General features: G+C 40.7%; 1 protein-coding gene across 1 annotated transcript; it reads right to left on the reverse strand.

Annotated features, from left to right (window-relative positions):
* Positions 1–22,117: 22,117 nt before the first annotated feature.
* On the reverse strand, positions 22,118–24,172 carry LOC121759206. Its single transcript, XM_042154706.1, has 5 exons — positions 23,977–24,172; positions 23,715–23,880; positions 23,483–23,563; positions 22,423–22,546; positions 22,118–22,330 (listed from the first exon to the last, which is right to left on the reverse strand). The coding sequence occupies exons 1-5, from the start codon at positions 24,101–24,103 to the stop codon at positions 22,283–22,285; spliced, it is 546 nt and encodes a 181-aa protein (XP_042010640.1). The 5' UTR covers positions 24,104–24,172; the 3' UTR covers positions 22,118–22,282.
* Between the last annotated feature and the right edge of the window lie 310 nt (positions 24,173–24,482).

Genomic DNA, 24,482 nt, shown 5'->3' on the forward strand with positions numbered 1-24,482 from the left:
CCCGAGAGCGCCAGAGAAAGACGTGGTCTTGGCGCCTCCTTCGGAGCATATCTGTGAGCCATTTTTATGGCCCACGGACTTCGCCGAGGTGAATTGTCTTCTTGATTCTTTGGCCTGGCTTCTGTCCTGTATTTTTGGTGCCCTCTGTTGACTTTTTTCCTTATCCATTTTCAGAGGAACGATATGCTCTCCAAGCTCGTCGCCGTCGAACTCTCCAAAGCGTCCAATGACTATGCCGAGATGCAGAGGAAGTTGGCGGCTGCTTGTCATCGGGCCGAACAGGCTGAGGCTAAATTTGAGAAGGCCAGAGCTGCTAGGATTTCGGCCCAGGATGAAGCTCAGTTTGCCAAAAACCAGCTCGTCATCCAGCGAGAGCAGGCGAAGCGGAGCGATGCTGCTGCCGTGGTTGCCCAAGGGGAGGCTCTCCGTGTTTACACGGAGAAACTCTTTTTGAGCAGCCAGTTCTCGGCCTTTGTCGGTAGCCTGGTAAGGCTAATTGCCGATAAGGGCGAGCAGGGGGCCGATGTCGTGCTGCCTCTGTACAGCCGAGAGATAGCAGCTCGGCTTCAGAATCTGCCGCTCCTTGAGGAGCTCGCTTCATCCTCGGTCCTGCTTTCTGCAGACCGAGTCCGGAGTTGTCGAGCTGATCGGGACGAGAACCTGGAGGCTATCTTTGCCTCCGTGGGACCCGTTTCACCCGCTTCGACTTACAACGGAGAGGGTGAGGCCGAGCCGCTGGAGCGGGAGGCCGAAGTCGAGCGGGCCGGGCATCCGGAGAAGGAAGCCGATCAGGAGACGCAGCAGATCGGCTATGGTGGCGCCGAGCAGGCTGAGGAGAGCAAGGAGGCAGAGGCTGAAGCTGAAGCAGATAAGGAGAAGGAAGCTGAACCTCACCGAGAAGGTGGAGACGAAGCTAGCGAAGTATGATTTCGTCTCCCTTCTCTTAGTTTAGTTTCTTCCTTTATGTAAAATGGCCTTGAAGCCCTCCTTGTATAGAAAAATTTTTTTCTTATGAATGAAAAAATTCTTCTTTCTGCTCTTGTGTCTTCGTATAGCCTTTCGTACTCTCTTACTCCTGTTGTGGTTTACTACCTGCTCGGTAAGCTGAAATGCCGAACTGACGTAGCTGCTTTGTATTCTTAACTCTCAAGGAGCTGGAGGTACTTCACTGGAAGCGGCTGTACTCTTCGGCTTTAGACGAAGCTGAGAAAAGAGCTGTAGCCGATCAGACGAAGAATGACGAGCTTCTGGCTCGTTTGGTGAAGCTGGATGCCGATAATAAGGACTTAGAGTCCGATAAGAATGATCTGGAGGCCGAGCTGAACACGACCATTGCTGAGAGGACTGCGTACGAGGATTACATCCGTGTGCGCGGGGGAATGACCATTTCAGATGTTCAGAGTCGAGTTGACGAACTGTGGGAGGAATATAATGTACTCCGGAGGAACAATGCGCTGGAGAGCTCGGCTTGCCAACAAGTCGTGACATCATTGCGGCGTTGGGCCTCTCGGTACGACATAGTTCTTGCCCGGCGTCCCTCAATTGAGAGATTCCTCCGGCATTTCCCGCCAACAGATGCTAGTACTCCAGCTCAAACCTCTGATTCACTTGCTCAAAACCCTACTCCAAGTCAGCAACGAACTCAGGGACAACCGGAGACGTCAAGTCGAGGACGGACTGAAGTTCGCAGAGGAGCTGTGGTTATGAGTGAGCAAGATCGGCAAATGCTTCGTGAAGAGACTCTTCGCCGCCGAGGTGCTAGGGCTTCCCGGGCTCAGAGAAGAGGTGGCAGGTCGATTAGAGCATCTCGTCGACCTGCTTATTCTGCGGCTGCCTGGAATGCCCGAACTCAGCTTCACGAGGATTTTGTGAATAGATGGCTCAACTTTAGCAACCCTGGACAGTAGAATAGTCCTTTGTAATAGCGTAACGCCATCTCGTAGGGTAGCGGAGTTGTGTGCCGAACAAGATTTGAAAAAAGAAATTTTGTTTTCGCTTCTAACACTGTATTTACAGCTTAGCGAAAAATTTCATCGTACTTGTCCTCGGTCTTATGAAGTAAACTTCTTTGACCGGACTTGTCTTTGGTCTGATGAAATAAACATCTTTGACCGGACTCGTCTTTGGTCTGATGAAATAAACATCTTTGACCGGACTCGTCTTTGGTCTGATGAAATAAACATCTTTGACCGGACTCGTCTTTGGTCTGATGAAATAAACATCTTTGACTGGACTCGTCTTTGGTCTGATGAAATAAACATCTTTGACCGGACTCGTCTTTGGTCTGATGAAATAAACATCTTTGACCGGACTCGTCTTTGGTCTGATGAAATAAACATCTTTGACCTGACTCGTCTTTGGTCTGATGAAATAAACATCTTTGACCGGACTCGTCTTTGGTCTGATGAAATAAACATCTTTGACCGGACTCGTCTTTGTGTTCTAATTTGGCGATTTTCGTCGCCGGGATCGAACTTTCCCTTGTCCTAATTCGGCGAGTTTTATCGCGTGGATCGGACTTTCCCAGTTAACCGAAGTGGTCTTATGCAGTAAACCTCTTTGACTAGACATGGTCGTCCTCGGTCTTATGAGGTAAACTGCTTTGACCGAACTTGGTCGTCCTAATTCGGCGAGTTTTATCGCGTGGATTGGACTTTCCCTTGTCCTAATTCAGGCAAGTTTTATCGCGAGAATCGGACTTTTGTTGCAGTTCGTTTCAGACGAAGTGCTTGATTCTTAAGCAGAATTGTGGTCTTGTATCCTCTTTAGAAGCTTTGACACACAATCGTGGGCTTGTTGCAGCTCGTTTCAGACGAACTGCTTGTTTAAGCTGAATTGTGGTCTTGTATTAGAAGCTTTGACGCACAATCGTTGGCTTGTATGTTCTAAAGAGGGGATCAGCCTTTGAAGAACGAGATACCTCAGTTTTATTTGTAAGAGACGACACTCACATAGACAGACACAACGCACGTAGAGACAAGAACAAGTAAAAAACAAAGAAAACACATAAGACTGACTGACCGGACTGTCTCTTACAAATGGAACTTCTTGAGGTTGGAAACGTACCATGTTCGGGGTACTTGTGCTCCTGACGCGTGAGTCAATTTTTAAGACCCTTTGCCGAGGACTTCTGACACCCGATATGGACCTTCCTATGTGGGCTCGAGTTCGCCCAGCTTTTCTGCTCGGCTTACTTCGTTGTTTCTCAAGACGAGATCTCCCACTTGAAATTGCAGCTTCTTCACCCTTTGGTTGTAATACCGGGCTACTTGCTCCTTGTACTTGGCTGCTTTTAGGCAGGCCAATTCTCTTCTTTCTTCGGCAAGATCTAGTTCGGCTCTCAGTCCATCACCATTCATTTCTGAGGAGAAATTGAGTTCGGGGACTGGATATGCCGATCTCAACCGAATCATGGCTTCAGTGCCGTACACCATCGAGTTCGGCTCCGGTGTGACTTCGGTCATTTCGCCGGCCTCTGATTCCGGCTGCGGTGATTGCTATGCTTGATGGTGCCGAACTGATTGCTCGGCACTTTTAAGCGCAATCTGCGAACACACTTGCTCTTTTTCGATCACCTCGGATGACCGCTATCTCTCCTTTAGTGGAGAAGGTGTTCGGCGAGGATGCCTCTGATCGCTATGACCGGGCTTCTTTTTGTCTTCTCTAGATGAGCTGTCTAAAGACCGTTTTCGACGGTCTGCCTCATCGGCACGAGAAAACTTGTCCGCAATGTCCCACATCTCTTGAGCTGTTTGCGGACCGCACTCCACGAGCTTTCTGTAGAGAGCTCCGGGCAGGATTCCATTTTGGAATGCCGAAATGACAAGTAGATCATTGAGATTATCTACTTGTAGGCATTCCTTGTGGAATCTCGTCATAAAATCGCTGATCTTTTCGTCGCGACCTTGACGTATAGAAAGCAGCTGAGCCGAAGTGCTTCTGGCTTCCGCTTTCTGAAAGAACCTCCTGTGGAAAGCATCCATTAGATCTCGGTAGGATCTAATGCTGCCTTGGGGGAGGCTATCGAACCACCTTCTTGCGTTCCCGATTAGCAGCTCGGGAAACAGCTTGCACATGTGGACCTCGTTGAGACCCTGGTTCGCCATGTTATATTGATAGCGTCCCAAGAAATCATGAGGATCCACGAGTCCGTCATAGGTTATCGACGGAGTTCGGTAGTTCTGTGGTAGGGAAGTTCGGGTAATATCGTCCGAGAACGGAGTCCTCAATGCTCCGTACATGGCGAACCCGACATTTCTTCGGTATGGAGGAGATGGAGTTCTCCTGTGATTCCGGTACCGAGGATTCTTTCTTCTGGAAGACACGACACTACTGCGGTAGTGACTGTCTCGTATGGAGGGAGAGGGAGAATCCGCCGTTTTCGCCTCCGGCTGCTTTTGGCTTCTCTGCAGGAAGGTTAAGAATTCCTTCTGCTTTTCAGCCAAAAACAGCTTGACAGCCTCGTTTGATGGGGTACGGACTAAACAAGCCCAACAGCAATGACGGCCCATCAGCCCGAAGCCCAAGGAAGAGTATGAGTTCGGCATGACCAAAGAGTTCGGATGAGTTCGGCATTACCAAAGAGTTCGGCCTCAGCCTACAGCTCGGTAAAAGCCAACCAATCAAGCTCTGCTCTCAGGTCGGCATCAAGCTCTACTCTCAGATCGGCAACCAAAGCAGTTCGGTCTCAGTATTCGACCGAACAAGGAGTTAGTGGACCCATGCAGGATTTCCACAACTTCCAACACACCCACTACCACGTGGCGTCAACTCAGGCCACGATCTTAGGCCATGACCTACACGACATCCACGACCTAGAGTGATGATGTAAACCACGATCTTAGTTCAATGTATAAATAGAACTTAGATCTGGTAGAAAAGGAGGAATCTCTCTGGAGAAATAATCATATAGCAAGTCTGTGTTGTAAGCTGTAATTCGCAGATCAAGCAATACAAACCTGCCCCCATTTCTCCCCGTGGACGTAGATTTACCTCAGTAAATCGAACCACGTAAAATTCTCTGTGTCGTAATTTATTTTTACGAGCATTTATCATCATCGAAAATTCGCCGATTCATCACTGGCGCCGTCTGTGGGAAACAGAGAACCAAATTTGTGATAAAGCGAATTTTTGACCATTTTTTCAACCCAAAAAATGCATACCAGATCGCAGAGTACCCGTATTCCTGCCCGTGAGAACCAGGAGGAAGCCAATCCATCCCATAGGTCTGGAAAACAGCCTAGGGATAAATCCACCACCAGTTCTCATGGCGGAGGAACAAGCCGCTCCAAAAGCCGTCACACCGAGTCTTCCCAGCAGCCCGATTTGAACGAGGCTGTCAAGCTGTTTTTGGCTGAAAAGCAGAAGGAATTCTTAACCTTCCTGCAGAGAAGCCAAAAGCAGCCGGAGGCGAAAACGGCGGATTCTCCCTCTCCCTCCATACGAGACAGTCACTACCGCAGTAGTGTCGTGTCTTCCAGAAGAAAGAATCCTCGGTACCGGAATCACAGGAGAACTCCATCTCCTCCATACCGAAGAAATGTCGGGTTCGCCATGTACGGAGCATTGAGGACTCCGTTCTCGGACGATATTACCCGAACTTCCCTACCACAGAACTACCGAACTCCGTCGATAACCTATGACGGACTCGTGGATCCTCATGATTTCTTGGGACGCTATCAATATAACATGGCGAACCAGGGTCTCAACGAGGTCCACATGTGCAAGCTGTTTCCCGAGCTGCTAATCGGGAACGCAAGAAGGTGGTTCGATAGCCTCCCCCAAGGCAGCATTAGATCCTACCGAGATCTAATGGATGCTTTCCACAGGAGGTTCTTTCAGAAAGCGGAAGCCAGAAGCACTTCGGCTCAGCTGCTTTCTATACGTCAAGGTCGCGACGAAAAGATCAGCGATTTTATGACGAGATTCCACAAGGAATGCCTACAAGTAGATAATCTCAATGATCTACTTGTCATTTCGGCATTCCAAAATGGAATCCTGCCCGGAGCTCTCTACAGAAAGCTCGTGGAGTGCGGTCCGCAAACAGCTCAAGAGATGTGGGACATTGCGGACAAGTTTTCTCGTGCCGATGAGGCAGACCGTCGAAAACGGTCTTTAGACAGCTCATCTAGAGAAGACAAAAAGAAGCCCGGTCATAGCGATCAGAGGCATCCTCGCCGAACACCTTCTCCACTAAAGGAGAGATAGCGGTCATCCGAGGTGATCGAAAAAGAGCAAGTGTGTTCGCAGATTGCGCTTAAAAGTGCCGAGCAATCAGTTCGGCACCATCAAGCATAGCAATCACCGCAGCCGGAATCAGAGGCCGGCGAAATGACCGAAGTCACACCGGAGCCGAACTCGATGGTGTACGGCACTGAAGCCATGATTCGGTTGAGATCGGCATATCCAGTCCCCGAACTCAATTTCTCCTCAGAAATGAATGGTGATGGACTGAGAGCCGAACTAGATCTTGCCGAAGAAAGAAGAGAATTGGCCTGCCTAAAAGCAGCCAAGTACAAGGAGCAAGTAGCCCGGTATTACAACCAAAGGGTGAAGAAGCTGCAATTTCAAGTGGGAGATCTCGTCTTGAGAAACAACGAAGTAAGCCGAGCAGAAAAGCTGGGCGAACTCGAGCCCACATAGGAAGGTCCATATCGGGTGTCAGAAGTCCTCGGCAAAGGGTCTTAAAAATTGACTCACGCGTCAGGAGCACAAGTACCCCGAACATGGTACGTTTCCAACCTCAAGAAGTTCCATTTGTAAGAGACAGTCCGGTCAGTCAGTCTTATGTGTTTTCTTTGTTTTTTACTTGTTCTTGTCTCTACGTGCGTTGTGTCTGTCTATGTGAGTGTCGTCTCTTACAAATAAAACTGAGGTATCTCGTTCTTCAAAGGCTGATCCCCTCTTTAGAACATACAAGCCAACGATTGTGCGTCAAAGCTTCTAAAGAGGATACAAGACCACAATTCAGCTTAAACAAGCAGTTCGTCTGAAACGAGCTGCAACAAGCCCACGATTGTGTGTCAAAGCTTCTAAAGAGGATACAAGACCACAATTCTGCTTAAGAATCAAGCACTTCGTCTGAAACGAACTGCAACAAAAGTCCGATTCTCGCGATAAAACTTGCCTGAATTAGGACAAGGGAAAGTCCAATCCACGCGATAAAACTCGCCGAATTAGGACGACCAAGTTCGGTCAAAGCAGTTTACCTCATAAGACCGAGGACGACCATGTCTAGTCAAAGAGGTTTACTGCATAAGACCACTTCGGTTAACTGGGAAAGTCCGATCCACGCGATAAAACTCGCCGAATTAGGACAAGGGAAAGTTCGATCCCGGCGACGAAAATCGCCAAATTAGAACACAAAGACGAGTCCGGTCAAAGATGTTTATTTCATCAGACCAAAGACGAGTCCGGTCAAAGATGTTTATTTCATCAGACCAAAGACGAGTCAGGTCAAAGATGTTTATTTCATCAGACCAAAGACGAGTCCGGTCAAAGATGTTTATTTCATCAGACCAAAGACGAGTCCGGTCAAAGATGTTTATTTCATCAGACCAAAGACGAGTCCAGTCAAAGATGTTTATTTCATCAGACCAAAGACGAGTCCGGTCAAAGATGTTTATTTCATCAGACCAAAGACGAGTCCGGTCAAAGATGTTTATTTCATCAGACCAAAGACGAGTCCGGTCAAAGATGTTTATTTCATCAGACCAAAGACAAGTCCGGTCAAAGAAGTTTACTTCATAAGACCGAGGACAAGTACGATGAAATTTTTCGCTAAGCTGTAAATACAGTGTTAGAAGCGAAAACAAAATTTCATTTTTCAAATCTTGTTCGGCACACAACTCCGCTACCCTACGAGATGGCGTTACGCTATTACAAAGGACTATTCTACTGTCCAGGGTTGCTAAAGTTGAGCCATCTATTCACAAAATCCTCGTGAAGCTGAGTTCGGGCATTCCAGGCAGCCGCAGAATAAGCAGGTCGACGAGATGCTCTAATCGACCTGCCACCTCTTCTCTGAGCCCGGGAAGCCCTAGCACCTCGGCGGCGAAGAGTCTCTTCACGAAGCATTTGCCGATCTTGCTCACTCATAACCACAGCTCCTCTGCGAACTTCAGTCCGTCCTCGACTTGACGTCTCCGGTTGTCCCTGAGTTCGTTGCTGACTTGGAGTAGGGTTTTGAGCAAGTGAATCAGAGGTTTGAGCTGGAGTACTAGCATCTGTTGGCGGGAAATGCCGGAGGAATCTCTCAATTGAGGGACGCCGGGCAAGAACTATGTCGTACCGAGAGGCCCAACGCCGCAATGATGTCACGACTTGTTGGCAAGCCGAGCTCTCCAGCGCATTGTTCCTCCGGAGTACATTATATTCCTCCCACAGTTCGTCAACTCGACTCTGAACATCTGAAATGGTCATTCCCCCGCGCACACGGATGTAATCCTCGTACGCAGTCCTCTCAGCAATGGTCGTGTTCAGCTCGGCCTCCAGATCATTCTTATCGGACTCTAAGTCCTTATTATCGGCATCCAGCTTCACCAAACGAGCCAGAAGCTCGTCATTCTTCGTCTGATCGGCTACAGCTCTTTTCTCAGCTTCGTCTAAAGCCGAAGAGTACAGCCGCTTCCAGTGAAGTACCTCCAGCTCCTTGAGAGTTAAGAATACAAAGCAGCTACGTCAGTTCGGCATTTCAGCTTACCGAGCAGGTAGTAAACCACAACAGGAGTAAGAGAGTACGAAAGGCTATACGAAGACACAAGAGCAGAAAGAAGAATTTTTTCATTCATAAGAAAAAAAATTTTCTATACAAGGAGGGCTTCAAGGCCATTTTACATAAAGGAAGAAACTAAACTAAGAGAAGGGAGACGAAATCATACTTCGCTAGCTTCGTCTCCACCTTCTCGGTGAGGTTCAGCTTCCTTCTCCTTATCTGCTTCAGCTTCAGCCTCTGCCTCCTTGCTCTCCTCAGCCTGCTCGGCGCCACCATAGCCGATCTGCTGCGTCTCCTGATCGGCTTCCTTCTCCGGATGCCCGGCCCGCTCGACTTCGGCCTCCCGCTCCAGCGGCTCGGCCTCACCCTCTCCGTTGTAAGTCGAAGCGGGTGAAACGGGTCCCACGGAGGCAAAGATAGCCTCCAGGTTCTCGTCCCGATCAGCTCGACAACTCCGGACTCGGTCTGCAGAAAGCAGGACCGAGGATGAAGCGAGCTCCTCAAGGAGCGGCAGATTCTGAAGCCGAGCTGCTATCTCTCGGCTGTACAGAGGCAGCACGACATCGGCCCCCTGCTCGCCCTTATCGGCAATTAGCCTTACCAGGCTACCGACAAAGGCCGAGAACTGGCTGCTCAAAAAGAGTTTCTCCGTGTAAACACGGAGAGCCTCCCCTTGGGCAACCACGGCAGCAGCATCGCTCCGCTTCGCCTGCTCTCGCTGGATGACGAGCTGGTTTTTGGCAAACTGAGCTTCATCCTGGGCCGAAATCCTAGCAGCTCTGGCCTTCTCAAATTTAGCCTCAGCCTGTTCGGCCCGATGACAAGCAGCCGCCAACTTCCTCTGCATCTCGGCATAGTCATTGGACGCTTTGGAGAGTTCGACGGCGACGAGCTTGGAGAGCATATCGTTCCTCTGAAAATGGATAAGGAAAAAAGTCAACAGAGGGCACCAAAAATACAGGACAGAAGCCAGGCCAAAGAATCAAGAAGACAATTCACCTCGGCGAAGTCCGTGGGCCATAAAAATGGCTCACAGATATGCTCCGAAGGAGGCGCCAAGACCACGTCTTTCTCTGGCGCTCTCGGGGGCTTCTGGGTCCTCCCCTTCCTACTTGCCGAAGTCGACTCCGGCTTCTTTGGACCCGAAGAGGTCTTTTGCCTCTTCGGATTCTTCTCGGCATCAGGCGCCGAGCTGGTAGCCTTCTCTTTCTCCGGCTCCTCAAGCTCGGAGGACTTTCGGATAGCCTTATTCAGCATGAACACTGCCAAAAAGCAAGAAAACAAGGTTAGTTTTCTTCGTTAAAGCAGTAGAGCATAAAGATAGAGAGAAATCCTCACCCTCGGCCTCTTCGTCCGAAGACGAGATATTGAACACGAGGTCGCCCTTGACAAGCTCAGTTTCCGAATACTGTTTCCTAATCATAGGAATCTTATTGAGCTCGCCCTCGAGCTCGGCCAACGGTTCTAACCGAGGATGGGGAATCACGGACTTCGGCCTTCTCCAAGGAAAGCCCGGAGCCGAAGTCCTATTATAAAAAAAGAAACGGTTTTGCCATTTCGGCCACTTGGTTTTGCAGAAGGCCCTAAAAGGCTGTAAGGGGATCAAGTAAAACCAAGATCCCTTCCTTTTAAACTGGAAAAAATTAAGGATTGCCCTCAGAGACAGATCCTTATCTAGCCTACGCAGTTCGGCAGCAAAAGCCGATAAGTGCCTCCAAGAGTTCGGAGTCACCTGACCTAAAGGGAGTTGAAAAAAATCAAGAAGCTCTACAAAAGGTGGGGGAAGAGGAAAACGAAGCCCGCATTCTAAGCAGGCTTCGTAAACGGTGGCATAACCCTCCGGCGGGTCGTTAGCCCTATGATCATCATCGGGAACCACCGCTTTCCCCCCAGGAAAAGAGTATTTTTCATGAAGGGATATCACAGTATCCTTACTCAAGATACTGTGAAAATACTCTACGGTCTTCTCCCCGGATTCTTTCCGGCTAGAAGACCCCTTATCCCCTTTCCTACCGCTACCCGACACCGAAGAAGAAGAAGAAGACATTTTTCTTACTTTTTGAAGGTGGAGAAAGTCTGAAGAAGTTCTTGAAAGCGGAGAGAGAATTTTCGCAAAGGAAATAGAGTGCAGAAGAAGCAGTCGCAAAAGTGCTTCTATGATGAAGAAGGGAGGTATTTATCAGATTCGGCGAAGATTTCAAAATCGTCGCACCGTTTCGAATCCCACCTTTTCAGGATTCAACGGCCGGATTTTACTGTCGCATTTAATGCAGTCACATGCAAGGCACGTCCCCCGACGTCAGCCTCCCCCGTACCTTTATCCAGAATGCCGAAGTGACTCGCTTCGCCGAAGTGATTCACTTCGTCTTTCGGGGGGGGTAGTGATGGGGTACGGACTAAACAAGCCCAACAGCAATGACGGCCCATCAGCCCGAAGCCCAAGGAAGAGTATGAGTTCGGCATGACCAAAGAGTTCGGATGAGTTCGGCATTACCAAAGAGTTCGGCCTCAGCCTACAGCTCGGTAAAAGCCAACCAATCAAGCTCTGCTCTCAGGTCGGCATCAAGCTCTACTCTCAGATCGGCAACCAAAGCAGTTCGGTCTCAGTATTCGACCGAACAAGGAGTTAGTGGACCCATGCAGGATTTCCACAACTTCCAACACACCCACTACCACGTGGCGTCAACTCAGGCCACGATCTTAGGCCATGACCTACACGACATCCACGACCTAGAGTGATGATGTAAACCACGATCTTAGTTCAATGTATAAATAGAACTTAGATCTGGTAGAAAAGGAGGAATCTCTCTGGAGAAATAATCATATAGCAAGTCTGTGTTGTAAGCTGTAATTCGCAGATCAAGCAATACAAACCTGCCCCCATTTCTCCCCGTGGACGTAGATTTACCTCAGTAAATCGAACCACGTAAAATTCTCTGTGTCGTAATTTATTTTTACGAGCATTTATCATCATCGAAAATTCGCCGATTCATCACTTCAAATCGGGCTGCTGGGAAGACTCGGTGTGACGGCTTTTGGAGCGGCTTGTTCCTCCGCCATGAGAACTGGTGGTGGATTTATCCCTAGGCTGTTTTCCAGACCTATGGGATGGATTGGCTTCCTCCTGGTTCTCACGGGCAGGAATACGGGTACTCTGCGATCTGGTATGCATTTTTTGGGTTGAAAAAATGGTCAAAAATTCGCTTTATCACAAATTTGGTTCTCTGTTTCCCACAGACGGCGCCAGTGATGAATCGGCGAATTTTCGATGATGATAAATGCTCGTAAAAATAAATTACGACACAGAGAATTTTACGTGGTTCGATTTACTGAGGTAAATCTACGTCCACGGGGAGAAATGGGGGCAGGTTTGTATTGCTTGATCTGCGAATTACAGCTTACAACACAGACTTGCTATATGATTATTTCTCCAGAGAGATTCCTCCTTTTCTACCAGATCTAAGTTCTATTTATACATTGAACTAAGATCGTGGTTTACATCATCACTCTAGGTCGTGGATGTCGTGTAGGTCATGGCCTAAGATCGTGGCCTGAGTTGACGCCACGTGGTAGTGGGTGTGTTGGAAGTTGTGGAAATCCTGCATGGGTCCACTAACTCCTTGTTCGGTCGAATACTGAGACCGAACTGCTTTGGTTGCCGATCTGAGAGTAGAGCTTGATGCCGACCTGAGAGCAGAGCTTGATTGGTTGGCTTTTACCGAGCTGTAGGCTGAGGCCGAACTCTTTGGTAATGCCGAACTCATCCGAACTCTTTGGTCATGCCGAACTCATACTCTTCCTTGGGCTTCGGGCTGATGGGCCGTCATTGCTGTTGGGCTTGTTTAGTCCGTACCCCATCAATTGGCAATAAGGATTTTGTAGCATTCCCATTTGTTTTTATTAATCCACAAAGTATAAAGTGATTATGAAGAGAGATAGGATCGAATTGTGAACATTGATTGAATGAGAGAAAATGACTTAATAGCGCCATTCACTGATGCTTTTCTCGTAGACACGACAGAGTGCTACTCCGTCGATTCAATTTTTACTTAGTAATTACAATCTTAAACTTATAATTATATGTGTAATGGTGGATTTTTGAGATGCGAACAAGTATGGTTTTAGTTTTTACGTACTTTTTTTTATTACTACATATTGTGTTGTTGATATAGGATCTGATACAGACCCATTGCCATATTTAGGATCATTATTCTATTAAGAACTACATACTTTATATACTTTAATTTCTATATTTTTACATGTGTCAACTTTTAATTAATGGGACACACCACGTCATTATGCCATACAGTGTGTGTAGACCACTGAATATTTTTTCATCGGGAAAAGCTAAACTACTTAAATTATTGTGTTGAAATTTGCATAACACGTGTATCAATCAATCAATCAATTCAATTTAGTATGTAGTTGTATGGAGTTTTAAATATCGAATTAGTATTGTCCCCAAGATATATAATGATCGAAGTTTTTGTTGTACATAAATTTACCTAACTGGAATTTATTCCTATATAAAAAAGTAAGGTCTTTCAGAAGTTTTATTAGTTTTTAAAAAAAGAAATTAATTATAGTGAACTAGTAGTAAACGCAAATAAATAATTAATATATACTATATATCATAAACACGAGAAATAAATTAATTAAAAAACAATGAATTTGGTAATCTGATTTTGAATAGTTAATTAATATTAACCATGATAATTATATGGATAAATATTTCTTAAAAACATTAAATAGATTGACTCAGTTCAATCAATGAGAAGTGTAATAAGATAAACATGTTCAAAACTCCTTAGATCCCTAGCCAAGCTCGACAAATAATCTAGAATTAAAGGAAGAAAATATCATTCCCTTCTAAATTCTCTTTTGTTAAGAATAGCTGGTTAGCCTGGTTTCTGGTTCATTTTTTTTAAAAAAATACTCCCTCCCTCCTGCAAAATTTGTTATGTATTGATCCGCAAAGATTTTAAGAAATATAATGAAAAGTGTTGAAAAAGTTAGTGGAATAAATGAGAAACTTCCTAGAATGGGGAGAGCGACTAGTAAAATTTGTAAAATAGACCGCGACAAATTTTCTTAGTTCAATTTGTTTATTACTTCTTGGACTGTCATCTCTTACATACTGTTTTATCTTCTTAAAATCTTGAATTAAAATCCTTTGCAATGATGATTATTGAGTATATAATTAATAAATTTTTTATATTCTATATTAATATTCAAATAGGACTATATCTATCACATAAAAGTAAATGCAGAAGAGAGTTGAGACAAGAAGAGAGTTGAGACAAGAGTGATATCTACCATCAATTAATATTCCAAAGAGTTGGAAAACATTGTGTAGCTATTAATTAATCAAGATGTAGTCAACATATAAGTTTCTTTATTCAAAGGATACATTAAATGGATTGATCTGCGTTTAGTAAAATTAAGTAGCACCGAATGACAATTTTTATTTAGAGTGAACTATATAAATCATACATGATCTTTCACTTTCGCACATAAATAATACCTGATCATTATTTTATATCATTTTTTATACCTATAAATCACATTTTTGGTACCTGATGCGATTTTCATCCCAAAATGCCTTCTAAACAAATATACATTTTCTCATTTGTGTTATAGAGGATATTTTGGGCATACACAAAACAAGTTACAAAAGTGATATTATAATATCCTCTCTCATTCTCCTCACTCTTTATACTATTATTATTAATCAATATTAATATTATTATTTTGATGTTATAAATTAATAATTAATTTTTTAATATCATTCAAATATATTTAATTATAATTATAATTATAATTATTTTTAATAATTATAATAATAACATTATTATAATACTAAAAACTAGTAGTAATTAATAAATAATTATGGTATAACTATTTATATTATGAATCATATAATATTATATAATAATAATAATTATTATTATTATTTTATATTAAATTAATAATTAATTAATATAGTCTTAATAAAAAATTTAAATTGTGAATTGTATTCATAATGATATAAAGAGTTGAATATTTTTAGTTAGGTGTTTCAACCCTAAAATGAGTATAAAATAATTTAACAAAAATATTCAATTGATTTAATTACTTTAAATAATTAATTTAATTAGGTGTTTTGTTCTGAATTTATATTATGAATGCAATTAGATGTATGTATAAAACACTAAAAAGAAAGAAGAAAAAGAAGAAAAAAGAAAAAAGAGGAAGCATAAACTGAGGAGAAAAAAGAAAGAAGAAAGGAAGATAAAATACTAAAAAGAAAGAAGAAAATGAAGAAAAAAGAAAGAAGAAAAAAAGAAATAAGAAAGGAAGAAAAAAATTTCACATGTTTGGTACTATTTAATTGAAATTTTTAAAAATATTCTTCATAACCAATAAATCACATGTTTGGTACATAGGGTTATTTTTGTCACGGAATACCAAAAACGGTATAAAATAAAGATCAAATACTATTTATGTGTGAAAGTAAAAGATGAGGTACTATTTACGTAGTTCACTCTTCTATTTAATGAGCAGACGTACTGGAGAGTACTTTGAGTAATTTGTGCTTTTTACTAATTTGTTTATGAGCAAAATGGGAAATATTCGAGTACTAAAATAGGCTGATTAGCTTTATCTATGCTGTTTCTTAGTCAAAATGGAGCAATGTATATGAATCACAACTCGAAGTGTGCTTTGCACGTGGGTGTGTTATAGAGACTTAAACCTAAGATGGGAGATTTCATTGAATAAAACATAGCAGTATAATTGTTTTATGTTTAGTCTGTATTAGTTAATAATTTGTTAGTTAATTTTTGTTTAATAAATATTTTCAATATGAAAAAAACTAATCTCAAATAGTGAAATAGTTCACATGTCAGTATTCACTCACTAAGCATGTTCGTGTTTATATATTGATATGGAGCCAATCACTCACAAGCACACTCAAATTTCTGAAGGACTACACATTTTATACAATAAATTGATATTTTTAATATTATAATGTTATCATTATTATGTTGAATATCCTAGCCACTATGAGTACATTATTAATTAAAGAGACGAATAACAATGTTACTACAAAACTATTAAAACCAATTAATGAAAATCAGTTATAGCTATTTCAAGGAACATCCCCCTTTGTCAGGACCCAGGAGCATAATAGTCTCTTATTATCTTCCCAAATAAAGTAAGAAATCAATAATTTAACCACTTAGATATTTTTTGAAATTATGTTTTGTGCATAACGAAATTAAAACATAGAATGTAGTAGTAATTTATAAAAGAAGATCCCTAGCTAGTAAAAGCCAAAAAAAAAAGACATAAAAATATTAAGGGGCGTTGTTAAAATTGATGAAACAGAAAAGATAAATTTAGACAGCTTTGGGCATGTGCCCAAAAGATAAAAAAGACATGAACACAGCTTTTGATCCCAATACTCCATTTGTGTTGTAAAAAAACCCAAAAAGAGTATTGCTTTCTTTGGACCCAATCTATCTTTCTCCACTTATAAAGAATTCAAAAGTTGGAATCATTCAGTTTGCAGATGCATCTGATATTTTATGCTGAATGCAGCAAGACAGCAACACACTCACCACACTTATTACATTCTATCCTTCATTTTTACTCATTTTTAGCCTTCTTATAATCCTATATTATAAATTATGAATCATTACAAAAATGATGAGTCCATCATAGCCAAAAGTTATTCTTAATCTGTATTTTAAAATTGGTTTTTTTATTTAATCCAAATGTGTGTGTGTGTGTGCATGGATAGTAGTTTTAGATATGAATAAAATTAAAATTAATTAATCTGTAAATGTCTTTTTTCCCTCCCCTTCCAACTCACATTTTTTCATTGGATGGATGCCATTTCGCAAACATGAAAAAAGTATAAAATAAAGGAAAAGTGGGGAAGGCAAAAAAATGGAGGGGAGCGTCGAAATGCAATGGTTTTAATTCCTTCTCTATTATTGCTTTGTGCGAAACAGTGTTTGTGGAGACACACGAGTCATCTATTCAATCAGCAACTAAACCATGTACATTTGATGATGGCACATTATTTTTCTTTTGTCTTAATCAGAATAAAAGGAGGTGGAAACTTTTTGGGTTACTAATGAAGATTATATAGTGAGATTAATTAGGGGATTGGCACGAATGTGGCCTTATTGGATTTGCATTTTATTTCACTTAACAAGGTAGAAATTGGCATTCACTAAATCTTTTCTGTAGTTTAGTTAATGTAAAGATCTAAGTCATTGATACTTTCTTGTAACTTGAGTTTGGCTCCGAGAGACAAATTTGAAATCGAGCACCTTTTGTGAATTTAATTTCAAAGTGTCAAAAATAAAAAACATATGTAGGAAATAAAGAGTACTGTATATACATCCGAAATCATGACATATTGGGATGGTAAAATCATCCAAATCCCAGGTTTTAATAGTCCACCTCGTGCGAAAGGATCTACTATTATATTGAACGAGTGATATTGTATTACCGGTTTTGTTTTGATGGTATGTGACAAATTTAAAAGGCTAGGGCAAGAGCCCCTTAAACCTATAACTAGAGAACAAATCATAGCCACAAGATCAAGAAAATCAAAGGCTAGTATTAATAATTGTAATTTTCTAATTTAAGGAGAAATTAGTTCCCTCAATTACAAATTTACTCCACAATAACAAGGCGGGGGTATAATTGTCACTTCACACACAAAATTGAAATGGCGTCGGTACGCTTTTCTTCTACGTCAACAAAAACACCTTGCCATCTCCGAAGCTATATAATGTAACACAACCACAATCACCCAAATTGACAAATTCTCACTCTTCCTACACCTGTTTCTCAGTCATCGCTCACTCTTCCAATGGCGGAAACTCGCGTAAAAAATCTGCCACCAGCGATTGACGGGAACGCTCTGGTATCCATGTGCCTCTCACGCGCCGGCATCGACAGGATGTTCGGAGTCGTCGGAATCCCCGTCACCTCACTCGCCAACCGCGCCCAAGTCCTCGGTGTCCGCTTCATCGCCTTCCACAATGAGCAATCCGCGGGCTACGTTGCCTCCGCCTACGGCTACCTCACCGCCCGCCCCAGCGTCCTCCTCACCGTCTCCGGCCCCGGCTACGTCCACGGCCTCGCCGGCCTCTCCAACGCCGCCGCCAACGCATGGCCGATAGTCCTCATCTCCGGCTCCTCCCATCAGAGCCTCACCGGCCGCGGCGATTTCCAGGAGCTCGATCAAATATGTGTACTGTAACTAGTGGACTCGATTTGTTAATTTATTTATTTATTGGACAAATTGACAGGAAAAATTATGTATAGCTTGATTAAATTCGAGTATGTTTGGTGACTACAAAAATCAGAGGCAGAAACCATGAAGTTTAACATAGAAAATCATGCTAATATTGATTTGTTTTGTTAACAACAGTGAAGTAAAATGATGCTAATAGTGATATATTTTATTGAAAATAGTGAAGTAAAATCATGCTAAGAGTGATGTGTTTTGTAAACAAGAGTGAAGTAAAATCAGAATAAGAGTAATGTGTTTTGTAAACAAGAGTGAAGTAAAATCAGAATAAGAGTAATGTGTTTTGTAAATAAGAGTGAAGTAAAATGAGAATACGAGTGATGTGTTTTGTAAATAAGAGTGAAGTAAATCACAATAAGAGTGATGTGTTTTGTAAACAAGAGTGAAGTAAAATCAGAATAAGAGTGATGTGTTTTGTAAACAAGAGTGAACTAAAATCAGAATAAGAGTGATGTGTTTTGTAAATAAGAGTAAAGTAAAATCACAATAAGAGTGATGTGTTTTGTAAACAAGAGTGAATTAAAAGAGTGATGTGTTTTGTAAACAAGAGTGAAGTAAAATCAGAATAAGAGTGATGTGTTTTGTGAACAAGAGTGAAGTAAAATCACAGTAAGAGTGATGTGTTTTGTGAACAAGAGTGAAGTAAAATCACAGTAAGAGTGATGTGTTTTGTGAACAAGAGTGAAGTAAAATCAGAGTAAGAGTGATGTGTTTTGTGAACAAGAGTGAAGTAAAATCATGCTAAGAGTGATGTGTTTCGTAAACAAGAGTGAAGTAAAATCATGTTAAGAGTGATGTGTTTTGTGAACAAGAGTGAAGTAAAATCATGCTAAGAGTGATGTGTTTTGTAAACAAGAGTGAAGTAAATCATGATAAGAGTGATGTGTTTTGTAAACAACAGGAAATGGTTTTGATAGTTTTAATCGATGGATTTTTGTAATTTTAGATTTCATAAATAGTTTAATTTTGTAAATAATAACAGAACATTTCTTTTAAATCATTCGAGCTATTGGCTATTGCCCATTAGTTTTAAGAACAATTCACGTCATTTTTTCATTGGAAAAATGCACCACATGTGATTAGAATTCAATGAGATACATGGTAATCACTTATTTGATAAAATCTTATGGAAAAAGTGGCAATATTGTAACTTTTCTCAGTATTTGATAATTACGTGGCTCCAAAGAAGATAACTGAAATCAACGGATTTCTACAACCACTAGTCTGTTTTCTTCCTCCTCCCCTCTCTCTGCAATCTCTCTGCAAAATCTCTCTCTCAAAAATCACAAACACACGCAGAGAGCTGAATTGAGTAGCTCCGCGTCCATGGCGTCAAGCAGCTACACTTCTATGTGTTCTTCTCCCCCATCTCTCCCCACTAGACTCTCGCCATCCCCAAAACAAAGCGCCACATCTCTGAAGCTCAATCACACCAAAACCGCCTCATTTCTCATCGCATCACCCCTGCCAAGAGTCTCCAATTCCTCGAATCCCAGCTCCAGAAATTGATCCCATATTTAATTTTCATAATATATTTTACGAAAATACCCTTGGCCTATTTTATATTATTAAAATAAATAATATTTATTCCATTAAGATGTGTGGCTGAGATTTGTTCTCTAGTTATACACTTAAGATTAGTTATACCTTGATCACTACCCTATATATATATATATATATATATAGGATCTACACTTGAGAATGGTTCTACACTTAAGAATGGTTCTATATATATATATATATATATATATATATATATGAATGCACGTATAAGTGATGTAACATGGAGAAATTTGTACCTAATTTTCTAGGAAAGGTTCACTTGTATAGGTACAATACATAAAGACTCATAACCCTAGTCAAATTGAAGTTTGTTGAATATATTACTCTAAAGAATCGTCAATTGATTGTTGTCTCCATGTGAATCATGATACTCTACTGCACATCTTTTGATCTTTTCTCCAAATTGCTTACTTATCGAATAATTCAAGCCCTAGACTAGAAGAAGACAAACTTTGGCTTTAAAAACAAAACAAAATTTTCAAAAATCTAAGTGGAGATTTCAATATTTTTTAAAATAAAACTTATGGTTTCTATCTCATCACTTATATCTCATCATCTATTTACGGAGTATAATGGACCAGATAAGGATCCATAGAGTTTGGACTAACCCACACCTGTTTGGATTATATTTAATTTAATAAAATCAACCTCAATTTAATTTAAGCTCAAAAGTAATATTTCATTCGTTCCATAATAGTTGAGTCATTTCATTTTCTACACTCATTTTAGAAAAATGATACTCCATCCGTCCCACAAGAATATACACTTTCCAATTTTGAAAACTCTTTTCTCTCTAATTAAGTGAGACCCAATCCCCACTAAATTACTTTTTTCTCACTACATCTCTCTTACTTTACCAATTTTGCATCAAAACTCGTGCCGAACCCAAAATGCATATTCTTTAGGGACGGAATTAGTAATAAATAGTTAAGGTGAAGAGATAGTAAAGTAAAAGAGAAAATAATGTAGAGAAAAATCTTATTTACTATATTCTCTTTTTTACTTTACATTTTCTCCACTTTAACTATTAATAAGCCACTACAGTTATTTAATATTGATTGCTCGCCTTAAACCTAAATTATGAATAATCCAGAGTTACCTCTTTAATTAAATTATTTCTCACGTTTAAGATAAAAGCATTCTTCAATTAAATTAAATCTACTACTGACTCTAATTAATTAACTTCTTTTTTTTCAAGAGTGGTCAAGTTTAGAATTATTATTCCACATACATAGAATAAATTCCAAACGGCCAATTTTTTAAATAATGGAACATTTTTCAGAATACCTCTTTAGAATATTATCAACCCGGACTCTCCTGGAATGCGATTCTATGCAGTAACAATCGTAGAGCTATTAAACGTCAATTACGACTACCCAACTTATCAAGATAGATTACGAAAAAGAAGCACATTTTGATAAATCAAAGCAATGAATTAATAACGTCATATGCTCAATATTATATAGAAGGATTAAGAAATAGCAATTCGGAGAACTCATATTAGAATATAGCATGAACGATTTCTCATACGTCAGAGCTATATTACACCAATATCATTAGTCTTTTAAGTAACAAAACTTTTGACACTATAATCATTACAAATGAGTAGCAAAATCTTATCTACTTCTGCGAGGTTCCGAAATTATTTACCAACTTTGAATCTGTAATGAACATAGATAGGGGTGCAACTGGATCGCTAATGCATAACTAATTATCCACTGGATCAACAAATATGGATGTGATTGTTAAAAAATTCTTATTAAATTGATAAGATACTAACCTGTTATATTCCGCTGAACAAATTTATGGCATGTCACAAATCTTCCGTATAATGCAATGACAACATTCGAAAAATATACCCAAAAAACTATGATTCTATAATGCAAAAATTCGAATAATATATCGAGAAAACTATAATTTCTACAAGAGAATTCAAATAAAGTCATGAGAAAACTATAATTTTGTAATGAGAAAATTCAAAAATTATAATGAAAAAACTATAATTATGTAATGAGATAATTCGAAAGTGAAAACTATAATAATAACAACTATATATTGTGCAAAATAAAGGTAACCAAATATATTATGCGAACGGAATTAACATAACCAAATATAATAGCGAAATTTTATAATTCTATTGTTAGAAAATTTATATAATGTAATGAGAAAACTATGGTTTTGTAATGAGAGAACTCGAAAGTGAAAACTTAAGTACCAACTATACAATGGATAGAATATCAGATTTTTCATAACTAAAATATTGTGGAAAATGACACACTTAGCAAGGCGAAGGACGACCAGGCCGGTTACTAGTGAGGAACGATGGGGAGATTCTTAGAGACGATGTCGTGAGGAGGAAGAAATCTCTCCCTTCGTATGCCACGTCGAATGCAAAACAGGTCATCTTAAGCTATCAGAAGCTTCGCTCTTTCAAGCTCACCTCAACCATGCTAATGACATTTTTATGCATATTTGATCAAGATCGTAACTCAGACCACACAAGCATGAAAAATATCTTTAGAACGATCTTATAAAAGTAAAAATCCAATATATCAGAAAGATTGATATAATTTACTCATCGCAATGAGGTGTTACAACTGAAGATGACCATTTTACCTCATATTTCATGCTACCTCTCTTCATTTGGTTCAAAGAAACTAGAATTTACCTCAACGAGATTCATGCTAATTTCTTCATTGACCACCATAGCGAGATTGCAATCTCTTCTTCTCAAACTCCACCTGAATGGAACAAGGCGTGGGATAAGAGAGACCAAAAAGGCATTCCCAAAAACAAATTCTTTTGAGTCATCTGGAGACTGGAATATCCTTACCACTTTTCGAACTCGTTCATTGGCAGCAGGAGTTCCTCCCGTAACTGATTCAGGCAGATAAGGGCTGCTAACTCGCACCTCGTTCATAACAACAATCGTACTTTTATCCCAGCGAACTGGGAGACTGGATGCATAAAACGACATTAATCATACGCGAATAAACTGATTAATATGCACAGTTTAAGGGTGTGGTGGATGCAAAATTGACGGTGATTATCTTGAGCAAAGGGTGCCACAATACGATCTCTCAACTTGCTTGCATAGATCAACAAGGAGAAAATAAAGGGAAAAGTGTATACATGTGCATAGATCCAAAGGAAAATGAAGAATACATTGTTGAAACAGAAGTTCATTTGATTGATATTGGTTGAGATTGTTTGGAAACTTATACTGGAAGCACTTATTTTTACAGTTCTCCGAAGTCTTGGAACTGTACAAAACTCTGCAAAGTCTCCAAGCAGTTCATGATTTTCTAAACTTGGCCTAAAGATCAGAGAAAAGTATTTGGTATTCTATCAGCTCAATTTGAGGGAACCACAATAATTTCATATACATTTAACGAACTAAAGAAAATTTTCATCAAAAATTTAGTGCTATCCCTAACCAGTAACCACCTTAGCTTGTATCGCGTTACTTCGTTATACATATTCCAATAGCTCCGGCCACCTATAAATTCAACACACTTCCCCAGATAACTCTTACTACGGAAGATCATAGCTGGACTAACTTTTTCCTATGCACTAGTAAACGTCTTGCTAGACAACATCAAGACACAGCGATCGATTAGTGACTCATGTGAGTTAATTAAAAAGGTTTGACAACAAGTGTAAAATGCCAAATCGCAGCTACATCAATTTGCATCAGCCGAGAAACCAAGTAAACAACACATAAGATAACGGAGTGACAATCAGAAATAGGCAAAAATGAACAACATTGATCAAGAAAAAGGAAATGAATTCAACAGAAACATACTAGGGCACTAATCTCCAGCAATTGAGCACATCAAAAGCTAACTTTCTAAGGGGGGGGGGGGGGGGGGGGGGGGGAAAGAGCACATTACGTTTTGGACAAAGCATCAAAAAGGCTCTGAGCTTGAGGCGTAACACCCACACCAATCCTCTCGGCCTCAGCCTCAGCTTGTCTACAATCACAACCCCACAGAAAAATTAAAATAAAAAATTAACAAGAACAGCAACACTAAATCAAAATTAAAAAAAATCCCCAAATCATAGTACAACAAACTCTAAAAAGCTGAAAATTTCAAAAACAAAACCCTGAATTTTAAAAATTACCTAATAGCAGACTCTTCTTTAGACTGAAGAGTATTGAGATCGACGAAACACTTGTTTACATCGAGTGGATCTTCGCCGTGCCCTAAAAAGGCGAATTCTTTAATGTAATTAGCCTTCAGCAACCTAATATTCCTCTTTGGGCCTGCCCCAGATTTCGATTCCTCTTGTGATTTCAAAGTTAAGGAACTTTTTTTTCAAGTAAAAAAGCTAATGGCAGAAAATAAGAAAGCATAAATAGGAGTGTGAGTTTTTGCAAGGATATGAAGGATGAGGAGGTTGGAAGGGCGGTCGAAAGAGATGACTTGGGCTTGGAATTCTTCGTCGAGAGTGGTTTTAATTGAAAGTATGCAGCCGATAGCAAATTCGTCGCCTTGACCTTGAGCTTCCATCGCTGAGAGTCTGAAATTTTGCAATGTTTTTCGCGATTGATTTGTCTACTTCGAATTTCGCAGAGTGAAGATGGGGTGGTGGATTTGTCCCCGTTAAGTAAGCCCAATTGCCCATGATTAGCTTGGCCCATCATATCAAACGTGGATAAAATAATATCAAGATACAAATTAGGATTGAGATATGAGATTATTTTAGTTATATGGAGTTAGCTATGATTAATTATTTCATGATTATCCATCTAGGATTGAATTGTGGGATTGAATCTCATGAACCAAACACCCTACATATTTAATCCGAGATACAATCTTGCAAACCGAACACCCCTTATTAGACGAGAAAACATGGGAGTCCTTAAAAAATAACTCAATTACAACATCC

Source organism: Salvia splendens, chromosome 12 (genome assembly GCF_004379255.2).
Source record: "Salvia splendens isolate huo1 chromosome 12, SspV2, whole genome shotgun sequence".
NCBI classification, from domain to species: Eukaryota; Viridiplantae; Streptophyta; class Magnoliopsida; order Lamiales; family Lamiaceae; genus Salvia; species Salvia splendens.